The 12690-nt window shown below is 41.2% G+C and overlaps 1 protein-coding gene across 3 annotated transcripts in view; it reads right to left on the bottom strand.

Moving 5' to 3' along the window:
* SMAD2 (SMAD family member 2) overlaps positions 1–12690 on the bottom strand; it is a 56162-nt gene that overhangs the window by 25040 nt on the left and 18432 nt on the right. The window contains exon 1 of one of the 3 annotated variants that reach the window (XM_071580038.1): positions 7754–7929. The exons of the other annotated variants lie outside the window; for them this stretch is intronic. Coding sequence (XP_071436139.1) covers positions 7754–7791 — 38 coding nt within the window. The 5' untranslated portion in view covers positions 7792–7929. Of the gene's footprint in view, positions 1–7753; positions 7930–12690 lie in introns of those variants that run through there. 3 annotated transcript variants of the gene reach the window in all.

The raw sequence follows: 12690 nt of genomic DNA, 5'->3' as shown, positions 1-12690 counted from the left end.
AAGATCTGTACCTTGTAGAGTGTTTAAAAAAATAAATCAATAAAGCCTGCTATATAAGCTGTTAGATCCAAGACTTTATAGAGGAATATACTGAGCAGGAATCCAAGACAGGAACATCACTACAGACTCAGGCTCAGAGTCATCGCTGGTGTAGCTGGGCTGAACTCACAAGACACTGCCCATTGCACTTCACCGATCCTACCTTTGAGAAAAGGATCAATGAACTGACAGAAGAAAGGACAGAATCCTTCCTCTCGCATTACTTATCTTCTCATGAACTGAGGTTCAAGAATAGCTAAGATGGAGATACACCAAACCTTTGGAGCCATTTCAGAGAGGGTCTCAAGGTCTCCAATAAAAGGAAAGACTGAATTGGGTTAGCTATAACAGAGACAAAATAAAGTCAACAATTAAAAAGGTTCCTTGGCTTACATGCAGCATTGTACTCAGCACAGACAGTTCCAACCAAATGTGTCTTACCATGGTTTCCTTAATTCTGGGTTTCAAATGAAAATAGGTGTAGCTGCCTTTATATTCTGATTTGATAGAATCACAGCATCATAGAAACAATTATGTTGGAAAAGACCTCTGAGATCATCAAATCCAACCCTTGGGCCAACTCCAGTCCCTTTACCAGATCATGGCACTCACATGGATCCACCCCCTCTCTGGGCAGCCCATTCCAATGCCTGAGCACTCTCTCTGCAAAGAATTTTTTTCTCATCTCCAACTTCAATTTCCCCTGGCAGAGCTTGAGCCCATCGTGCCCCTTGTCCTATTGCTGAGTGCCTGGGAGAAGAGACCAACCCCCAGCTGGCCAGAACTTCCCTTCAGGCAGTTCCAGACAGTGCTGAGGTCACCTCTGAGCCTCCTCTTCTCCAGGCTAAACACCCCCAGCTCCCTCAGCCTCTCCCCACAGCACTTGTGCTCCAGTCCCTTCTCCAGCCTCGTTGCTCTTCTCTGGACCCGCTCCAGCCCCTCAATCTCTTTCCTCAACTGAGGGGCCCAGAACTGAACACAACACTCAAGGTGTGGCCTCACCAACGCAGAGTACAGGGGAAGTGCTTTCTAAGCACTGACAATTAGCATTTTTCATTATTACAGCCTAAAATGTCTACAAACCAGAGAGCAGCAATGCCATTTATATTACCTGTCTCTGCAAAGAGCACCTCAGCTACCTGTACAGCCAAGTGCCTCAACAAAAGCTCACTGTAAAATGCAGGTTTTGGCTGGCCTAAGTGTCTCACCTGTTCATGGTTTCTTTTGTCCATGCCAGAGGAGACAGGGGAAAGGTTACTTGTACTATGCTCACTCAGAAAACATTAAAGTGATCTGCAATAACAACACAAACATTGAGTTCCTTTCGTGGAATATCCACCATAGTCCTCCTCTGAGTCATTTTGCATCCCTGCAGAACTGACCAATGTCTTTTCCTGCATCTCCATCATCCCATATTACAGTGACAAAATGTCTGCTCACTCAAGTGTACATAACCAGGCACACACATTCATCAAACATCGACTCAAAGCTACAGCAGTTCATTCCTGCTTGAGAATGACATGAAGTTAAACAGAGGCCCTGATCTCATTTTCTTGCAACAGAAAATGCAAGGATTCAGTAATTCAGTGAGAAATTATGATTTCCCTTCCAAGCATCTGCTAGAGGGATCAGCTAAAACTTAATGAATGTCACATTAAAAACACAAACATGAATTCTTCTTAAAAATTATTTACACAGACCATCAGTGGCACTTGTCCTTAAGAGAAAATGGACAAAGATTCCATGGAGAGCATTGTGTGGCAGCACATGAGGTAGAAAATTAGACCTCTAAAAAAATTCTTTTAAAGGGCATTAAATGAATATCTACAATACTTACACACCAGTACAGGTGGACAGGTGACCTGACACTGAATTCTCCCCTTCCTCAAAGGAGAGGCAGAGCCTGTTAGTCTAGGAAAAGAATACTAAGCAATGGCTAAGAAAGCCCTGGATTCCCAAAAAAAGAGTTCTTGCAGAACTGAGAGCACAGATTTCTCTTTCAACACAAGCTCAACAACACAGTTGTAAAGCTGTCAGCTGGACACAAGTGCTTCCTCAAGAGTCACCAGCCCCTCAGGTTTACTTATTGAAGCAACAAGCTTTATACAGATAATAAATAAAATAAAAATAATAGAATTTGTTCCCCTTCTTCCCCAGAATTCAAAAGCAGACTTTAATTCTTCAAGCACATTGTAACACAGATTACTTGCTCAAAATGGTAACTGCACCTTCTCTCCCTGCCTCCCTCCTCCACGTACACATTCAGGACACACTACAGAAAAAAATATTTATGTATGTGCATATTTAGTGGAATATAAATCAGGAGCCATTACACAACTTCTCATCTTTCAGAACGCTTTTACGAATAAAGTTTACATAGAATTTATAAAGTATATTCAGAATCATTACATCAAATACAAAATGCAGCACCTGAACCAAGGAGAATGACTTAATAACCTTCCTTATAAATGGATGTATGCTAAAAAATTAACACATCAAAATAGCCAGAAAAGCAGGAGGCACAGGATACAATTAACCTCTCTAACACTGTGGGAAAAGAAAAAAGTCACTGAGTAACTCCCATTTACTTCATATTAAAACTTCAAGAATGTCCACAGGGGACACAAAAGTAGAACGTGATGTACACAGTGTTAAAGCCCAGTATCTGAGATGCCCAGTGCACCTTTCAGGGCTGGCAGTTTCTTCCAGTTTTGCAGAGTACCAGGCCAACAAGTCATCTTGAACAGTATATGCTTCTGTTGCTTTTTCTAAAGGTACACTTGTCCTGCTCACACATGCAACAAACTGCCTACAAAGGCAAAAATACAGATATAAGAGGCCTCTTGAAAGCACTTTATCCTCCTCCCTTCTCCCAAATCCTGACCATTGTCAGGCAAAATAAAGCAGACAACAACAATCAGTGCTGCCTTTATTTCTGCCTCAAAGCTGGGAGCTGCTGGAATGATAGCACCTCCAAGGTCAAGAGCAGTTTTCCCAGGATGCCATGGACATCAAGCTGAAGTAAAACATCTGTTTCTTTTCTTGTTGTCCATATGGCCTGTTCAGAGGCAGATGCTATCAAGGACTCTTTTTACTCTCTGTTCACAGTCAGGTGAGGAGCAAAGCCTTAGAACCTTCTGAGTGGCAAAGCTGAGCAGCAGAGAGACGGTGTTCAGGACTGAGAAACAAAAGACATGCAATGCAGCTCAGCCTCCCTCAAGACTCAGCAGGGAGCTGGCCACGAGTCTTATGCTCAGAGACCAAAGATGTGGAGCATGCAAAAGCAGCCTGTGGAAATCATGAGCTAAGGTCTTCCTTGGAAAATTTGCCCTGCAGTTCCCTCCTCTCAAACAAACACCACAGCTTTCAGCAACTATGAACTCACAAACACTAAAGCAGTCTTGACTGGAGATAAGAACCAAGGCACAGAAATCCTTCCCCTAAAATCACATGTTCAAAAAACAGCCACAAAAACAGTGACTTCTACATGTCCTGTATCTAGTGAACAACAGCATTCACAATGGCAGCTCTCCAGAGATTAACCAAGCAATGGGTAGAGGTAACACAAACAAAAAAAAAAAGGAATTAAACAAAAAACCTGTTATCAGGTAGACCCACAAGCTCTGAGGATGTGGATGTTTATGCTTTAAGATGGCACTTCTGAAATGGTAACTTATAATTCCTACACTGCTGTCATTCATTACACTATTTCATCTAATAAAGGTTTTCTCACTGCTGCAGTTTCTCACAGTATCTTTAGAAACTGAAACTATTCTATGTATCTACCTATATTCTATATATCAGGCAGGGAGCTGAGAGGGCACCCAGGGCAGTTCCACATTAATGCTCCTAGACAGACCTTAAGAGAATCAGAAGTGTCAAAGGACAAAGTGTATGAAGACATATCTGGCACAATATTGGCTGATATATTCCACAACAAATTGGTTTGTTAACAGCAGAGAGAAATCTCACAGGAGATCATATTTTCAACAGACATTAAAAAATGACCTTTATCTCAAGTTCTCCAACCACTGTTAGTCACAGTAGGTGTGGTGAAAGCTCTTCCCACAAGCTAACAGGTACAGCTACCAAGCAAGGGCCAAGCCAAATAATTTTTCTCAACTAGTCCGTCATCCTCCAAGTGGGTGAGTGGCTGATGCTGCTCCTTGCGTGGGCTGTTTTGCAACTGATGGACAGCTGAGAAAACATGAGATATTTTGATTAACCTTCTCAAACTGTTTATTTGGGGTAGTGAGGGGGAGAGATGAACTCTGCATTACATTTCTCTTGTCCACAGACCTCAAAAAATAAGTTACCTTGGGAAAAAGATTACACTTAGAACAACTGCTACGGGTCCTTTCAATACTTTGTTTAGAATTGATAAAATACACCCCTTTCAAGAAACAAACAAGCACAGGATACATAATGAGATGTGGTCAATGCAGGGAAGTCTGACTGACCCTGCTGCAGATCCTGCTGGCAGAAAGCTGGTGAAGCAAAGAATACACTGACCTTGATCCACACCTCCAGGAAAACTCAAAAGACACATCAAATATCACATTACTAAGGCAGACGGTGTTTCCTGTAAGGTATTTCAAGTGGAGTTAAAGCTTGAGCCTTAGATGAAGCTTCCCCAAGTAACGTACTGAGGAAGGCCTCCACTGTTTGTTAAATAAACACAAAATTAAGTCACTGATGTTATCAATACTCCAGCAAAGTCCATACTTCATGAGGAATATTAAAAAAAATCCACAACTAGCAAGGAAACCACTTTAAAGGCTTGAAGAGTTTCACTGTGGAGACACAAGAAATCAAGGGTTTTTTATAAAATGCACTTAGCATGTGTGCTGAGTATTATATCACCTCATTCTAAGGCAAAATCAAGAACGCAATAGCAAAGGTGCCTAATTAGAGGCCTCTGTCTCCTCAGGCCCCAAAGGGAATACAGGACCCTGTGTCAGACACCAGTATGTGGGAGACCTCTAGAACAAGACTCAAAGTCTATTCCCTGAGCTTCACAGACTGGAGCTTAGGCAGAAAAGATGCTTAAGATCATGGCTAACTCCTGAAGTCTTCGACATCTTGCTCATGATCCACGCCCAGAACACGCATCTGAAGATGATGCCCACAAGTGCTCTTGCCTCACATGCAATTGCACAACACCTAAAGCGCTTTCCCAGGGACATCCAGCAGTTTCCTTTCCTCACTCCACCCACCAGGAGTCAACCCTGATCTACCAACACTTGCTCCCTGCTGAGGTGGCAGCTGCCCTGCTCTGTCTCTTTGTCCTGTGGCAGCCAAAGAGATGGCACTTTCAAAGGCTTGAGAAACATTTACATCCAAGCAAACGGTTATGTGGATTCTTGCTGGCAGGAGAGAGATTAAATCCTTCCTGGAATGCCTGTGGTTGCTGGCCAGATCACTGAAAGGTTTCCACATGATGAACACACACAGTGTCACTGGACTCTAGTAAAAATGTCTTCTCATCATTTAACAGAGTATTACAGCATTTTTTAACGGCTGCCACCAATGCTGCTTGCAACAGGTGAAATCACCTTACTAGGCCTTCTGTTTTCTTCCTATAGTCACCTAATTGAGAAGTAAAGGGGACAGAAGATTTTTTGATTTTTTTTTTTTTGCATCAGTCTGCAAGACAGGTACATAGGGCAAACAGAACATTGGACATCCAAAATTTAAATACAAGGAATTGAAAAGGCATTTTCATTTGAATTCTTTTCCTGGTAAGACTTTTAAGTTTGTAGTTAAGTTCCCCCCACTATAATAGAAGAGGATATTTATGACAGAAGGACAGCAAAGAATTATCAATGAGGTTTGATGACTGGAGGCTGTGCTGGCATAGCCTTACACAAACACAGCAAGGTTCAGAAGCCACTCTTGGAAATGTAGGTGGAATTCCTGAGAGGAACCTTTGAGTTATCTACTAAAGAGAAAAGACTTTTTCTACCAAACACCTAAAGTCAAACACCATTTCAAACACAACTTCAGTGTCACAAAGTTGCAAGATTCCACATCAGTTGGTATCAGCCTTTCTTCATGTTCAAAACTGCAAAACTACAGTGAGTTAAAATTATCTCCAGAATCAGAGGAACTTGACTTGAAGCCTCCCACAAAACTAAGGGGAAGTGAAGACAAGTTTATGGAGATAACTCACTAATTCAACTAAGGAGTATCTCTGAAATTCTGCATATTTAAGTAAAACTCAAGCACGTGCTTCTTTTGCACCGGGCTCTTCTCTACCCAGTCCCCAAGAAAACAGACCAAGCATCCAAAGCAATGGTCCATTTACCAACAATAGTAAGTGAAGACTTTTAAGTGAAGATTTTCACCTCCCAGTCTACTGAAACTTGCTTGTACATTTCATAATGAAAAGGCCACAATTTGGAGGATCTTTTTCTGAACAGACACTAAAGTCAGATCACTGTGCACCGCTGGTTGAAGGGGATTTCCCCAACCTCATTGTTCTTCTGCCAATTTTGAAGCATATGCAGCGAGATGTGAACTCACTCCAGCTCCTGATTGTTCTCTTGTATCCTGCCAGTCGGCTTCAAACAATGCATTGTGACAGAGGCCAAAGAAAGCTGCTCATGATGAGGCTATGGCACTGCACACAGTAAATTTTAGAAGTTTTCCACCAATCAGCACAGGGGCCAAGTCAGAGTAAGTGAACAAAAACAAGTAGTAAACAAGATATGGGAAATTACTTTTATTAAATTAGCAGGTGTAGATTACAGGCAGGATTAAAGCAGCAGGGAGCCTATCACACAGCTATTGGTCTTCAAAGCTGCAGCAGCAAAAGACCTGCAGTATCTTGTTTAGCCTATAAATTCTTGCTGGGCTAACAGCCAGAGCTGTGCATTATGCAAGTTTTCCCTGTAAAACTGGGCAAGTTGTCATAAAACATTCACACGAGTAAAAACAGCACTCAGGTGTTTCGTTGCACTACCAAGAAAACTAAATTGGCTGACTTGTACAGAAGAAGAGTATAATGAGGAGAGGAATCTCCACCACTCTCAGTAGCTGCTGGATATAAAGACATGAATTACTACAGCAAGCCAGGGAATACTTTAGCATTGACTGGGGCTGGGTAAGGACAGATTGCTCTGTTGGAGAAAAAATGCTATTTATGAGATAATTTAGGGGTCAGTGTTGACAATAATGCACAGTCAACATATTTTTCTTGAATTACTAGTATGTCTTCTTAATGGCAGCACGAACTGCCATATGCAGACATCACTCTTCCTAGTTAGAGCTCTCTATAAAGGATTTACTGAGCAGGTAAGTCACTACAGTATTCACAAGTTGCTATTTTTCATTTGCCTAAAACTCAACAGCCCCAGCCCCAGTTGTCAACCTGACAATTAACTGCATTTAAAAATGAAGCAAGTTTTAACACTTATTTTTGATTCCGACTCCTCCTGCTTCCTATCATTAAAGCAATCCTAACAAGGACCAACAGTTACTTGTACATAAAGAAATCTCAAATTGCAACAGCTCATATTTTCTCCCCCAAATTTGCTTTCACATCACTGATACTCCAATAGAAAAAAATATGTTAAACTTATTCACTAAATAAATAATACACCCTACAGCAGTGAGGTAAAGTGGCATTATCAGTCCTTATGAAAAAAAAACCAAAACAAAACACAGTTTATAGACTGAAAAATAACAGCAAACTGAAAACTTCTAATGTTACCTGAGAAAAAACAGCAGAGCCAAGGCCAAAATCCACATCCCCCGAGCCTTTATCCAGTGATCTGGTTAGTACACAAAAGAATCCCCAAAATTCAACATTTTTTCCTTCTGACTCGAGATACAAGCTCCTTTGAACTATGCAGCATTTTGCTACTGGCCAAGTATCTTGCACATTTGTATTTTCACACGTTGACCAAGTTCAAATGACATGGCAACACTTTCTGCTTGGCACACCAACTCTAACAAATTATGTGGGTAAGTCACATGGCTTCCTGAATTGCACGAGGTTAAAACTGGCAGCCCTAAGTATCTTTGTTTAATACTCTAAGACTTCCTTTTTCAGGATGACATCACTGTAAGATGCTGTAACCTGAGCTATGTCTATACTACAGCTTAACCTCAGCTACAGCAATTCAGTCCTCAACACCCGCCACAGCTGCGGCAAAAACCAACAGTTATGTTTGAGTATTTATAATTGAACCTCACTCAATTAACAGGAACACAATTGCTACTCTTAATTTCAATCAAGAGTGACCTTAAAGCTCATCTCATGGCAGGGATCATGGGCAGGGACACCTTCCACTGTTCCAGGTTGCTCCAAGCCCTGTCCAGCCTGGCCTTGGACACTTCCAGGGATCCAGGAGCAGCCACAGCTTCTCTGCCCAACCTGTGCCAGGGCCTGCCCACCCTCCCAGCCAGCAATTCCTTCCCAATATCCATCTAACCCTGCCCTCTGGCACTGGGAAGCCATTCCCTGTGTCCTGTCCTTCCAGGCCCTTGTCCAAAGTCCCGCTCCAGCTCTTTTGGAGTCTCTGTATACTGGAAGGAGCTCTCCCAGCCTGGGACAAACAGGGATACACCAGGAGTAAAGCCTTGCTGCTAAGTAGCCATTTGAGTACTAAGTTGCGGTAGTGGAAAAATACACTATGAGAGAAAAAAGCATTATCTTACACACACATTAATTCTCCATCCTACCCTACTTATGCAATACACTGATGCTATGAATCACACAGGAGGAAGCAAAAAAAAATTAACTTCAGGCTATGATGTAAAAGCTAAGGAAGGGTTAAAGAAGGAGAGTATGACAGTATTTAACTTCTTGGCTTACTCTGCTTTGATCCTTCACTGCAGTCTGTCACACCCCACCCATGATGGATCCTCCCAATTAACAGGACGTACAGATTGACCAGTTCACAACGTTTTTACTAAGAAATGCTCAAAGCACTGTTTTCACAATAGGCTTCAAAAAGGCATTTATTTAAAGTACCTTTCTGAAGACAAGAACCACAGAAGTTGCAAAGTTATTCAGCTCCTTCTGTGAGTAAGGGTATAAAAAATGTACAATTCAGGAATACTAGTATTAGACAAGCTGCTATTTCCATGAACAGACTCACTTCTTCCACCAGCTTAAAAGACACTGAGAAATCTTTTAGGAACTATCAGTTATCTAATCTTTAAGTTTAGTTTTGTGATAAAACATAAGCTAAATCTGCTTAAGAAAATGCCTACAAGTAGCTTCTAAACAGATGTAAGGAACACTTGAAACACTGTCTTATTGACTGCTAAACTCAAGTTTAGAAATTAAATTTCACAGAGACTTGAAGTCAAACCTCACATGAATTTTTATTTCCCATTCTTGTCCACACAGCATCTAAAGGTGTTCTGCAACCTGGAGTTCCAACATGTCATTTTACACACATGTAATTAGAGCCAGCATCCTTTTGTTTATAACTTTATCTTTTAGTCTTCTACAGAGAACACAAAGACAAGATTTAAGTCCCACCATAATTATGGGACTGAAGAGCCAGGGCATTTTGATCCCTCTCCTACATATTTCCATAGAATGCATCCAAAGTATTCATAGCACCAGATATCACAAGGAGGATTGCAGGATTATGAAGTTAATCTTGGCCAAAACTCCCCAACATTTCAGCTCTCTCTTGCCATACTTACAGAAAATATCTTTGGCTTTGTTCTAAAGAATTATTTTTATTGAAATTCCTACAAGAGAAAAGCAGAGGGGGCTCTGCTTTATCCTCAATAATCCTGTCATGAGAAAAGGGAGACAGTTTATCAACAAACAATTTACAAGCATGTTCTTCCTGTAATCTCAGCAATAAAAATTGTACTTCAGTGAATTTTGAAGTACTGTCTCAAATAAATACACTTATTTTTGAAAGCTTAAGATGTTCAACTGTAGTCTTGAAACATTAGGGAACCAATTTACATCTAAGTGAATGCATCCAGACCGAGATACAGTAGATGGTTTGAGGACATTCTTTATATATATAAGTTGTGATTAAGAATCAATGTCCATCCCCCAACCTAAACACTGAATTATCCCAGCTCTGCTACAAACCCTCTGACAGTGCCAAGTTTAGTTTCTGGGAAAGGAGACTTTACCTCTGTCTGGACAGCAATCTTGTTTTAGGATCTTCCATGCCAATGCAACTGCCTGGTGCTGCCCTCTTTGCTAACTCACTCATCAATAGCTTAGCAGAAGTTGGGAACTCTCCTAAAACAGTTTCAGAGAAACTTTTCCTCCTCCCCAGTTTAACTGTTGAAATCACCCATTTCCTATGGCTTTAACATGAGCAGGAACAAATTCATTTCTGTATTGCTCTCATCTGAAGTAACGTATTTTGGGGAAAGATATTAAAGCTTGAAAATCTATTCCAGAAGCCACATCAGGTTGACAACTCTGCTCTACTGATGATCAAAAGCATTCTCAAAAGTAGGTTACTGTGGGCAGCTATGTGATCACTTCCCTGACAAATATTCCCTAGGAATTAAAGAAAACATGCTTGCTCATAGAACAGGTTTCACTCAAGAAAATCTGTGCTCTTCACACCTAAACTAGAAATCACTTTTTACTCAGTTATCTGAAGAAAAAGGCACCAAGCAGTCATATTTTTAAAGTATTTGTTTCCTCTCAAGCACCAGTGCCAAGCCAGTTATTCCATCTTTGAACAGGACATTTCTTTGCCTGGCAGACTACATCAGAAATACAACAAAATTAAGATATATTGGATTTATTTCCAGGACACTGTACACAAATATAGAGAAGTAGTCAAGTGTCAGTAGCACTATACACTTTAACATCAAGAGCAGCCTTTTAGGCTCTGAAGTCACATGGAGAAGAAAGCCCTGGATATTTATTCAGAAAAAAAACCCAACTAAACAACAACCAAATGCAAAACCATTAAAGACTTCAGAAGCAGTCAATATACATTTTATGTATAATACATACTACTACATTTCTACTTCAAGGAAAAAAATCAGAAAGGTTTTCTGAGCACAATGCTTACCTACCAACACATTATTTCCCAAGGAATCAGAGTGTGATTGGTTTCATGACAGCAGTTTAAAAACCCCTACTACTATTGGCTGATGTAAAAAATATACAACAGTTATGGCTTTAAAATATTTGAAATATTACTGCTTCATCCTAACAAGCTTGAAGAAACACCAGTATTGGTGAAGACAGTCAGTTATTCCAACCAAACACTTCACTTGTAGCCGTTTGCTTCACATTCCCAACACTCCCTGACAAACTTCCACATTCCCAAAACCATGGAACCCACTGTAAGGTTTTTAATTTGACTCTGCATCATTCAAAAATTCAGAACTCATCTCACATTGGAAGTAGAAGCCAGGTGCTTTACAAGTCTAATTGTGGACTGTAAATGTCATAGATCATCTACATCATTCAAAGTAATGTCAGGATTTGAGCCCCTCCAAGTCAGAACTGGGAGGCTGCAGAAAGAAAGCAAAGATAAGCTTCTGAAAATGATAGCACAGGAATGCTCTCCACAAGTTAAACAAAGAGGACAGAGAACACATTTAAGACTACATTCTCTGCATACATATTTAGATGTTTAGCAAGAAAAAGCATTTTTCAGGTAGTCCTCAAAGCAGGCTGGAAAGCAAGACCCAGGCAGGAGCATCAGCCTTGGCTCTGCTCTGGAAGCAACTGCTGCATTTCACCTGACACTCCAAAGCACCTGCAAGGCACCAGCACCACAGCAAACAACCTCTAAACTGGGATTTAAGAAAATGGATCTTAAAATCTTACTTCAGCCAGATAGCTGCCAAACAGCTTTTCATCAACATTCAATGTTGCTTTTGCAATGTAGTTCAGTTGAGTATCTTTCCACACAGTATTAAAACCAAGTTTACAGAATAACTGTAAAATAAATACTAATGCCAACAAAAAAACCTGTTGACATTAATAGTAGAAAGTTGATGCTATTGATCAGGAAGGTGTTTGATGCCATACCAAACCATTCTCCACTACTGAGATGAAAGCACAAACACATGGAAAAAGAAAACAGAGGTACACCATTTAGATATATGTTTTAGCTGTACCCTTCCTCACAACTATGAATAGACTGTCAGGGCATGCACTAGAGCTGCATTCACCACACAAAGCCAAAACAAATGAAAGCCAGAGGTGCTGAGACTGACGGGAGGCACCTATTTATCCTCCTGCAGAGATTGGAAGAAAAGGTGCACCTAAACCATAAGCGGCCTCATAGCTCAGTTCAACACTGTATCATGCAGACCACAGAATCATGGAATCATAGAATGGATTGGGTTGGAAAAGACCTCCCAGATCATCAAGTCCAACCCTTCGTCCAACTCCAGTCCCTTTACCAGATCATGGCACTCAGTGCCACGGCCAAGCTCACCTTAAAAACCTCCAGGGATGGGGAATCCACCCCCTCTCTGGGCAGCCCATTCCAATGCCTGAGCACTCTCTCTGCAAAGAAGTTTTTTCTGATCTCCAATTTCCCCTGGCAGAGCTTGAGCCCATCGTGCCCCCTTGTCCTATTGCTGAGTGCCTGGGAGAAGAGACCAACCCCCAGCTGGCCAGAACTTCCCTTCAGGCAGTTCCAGACAGTGCTGAGGTCACCTCTGAGCCTCCTCTTCTCCAGG

The sequence above is a fragment of the Pithys albifrons genome, chromosome Z (genome assembly GCF_047495875.1).
Source record: "Pithys albifrons albifrons isolate INPA30051 chromosome Z, PitAlb_v1, whole genome shotgun sequence".
Lineage (NCBI taxonomy): Eukaryota > Metazoa > Chordata > Aves > Passeriformes > Thamnophilidae > Pithys > Pithys albifrons.
The sequence above is the reverse complement of the archived record's forward strand: the minus strand, read 5'-3'. Positions and strand labels throughout refer to the sequence as shown.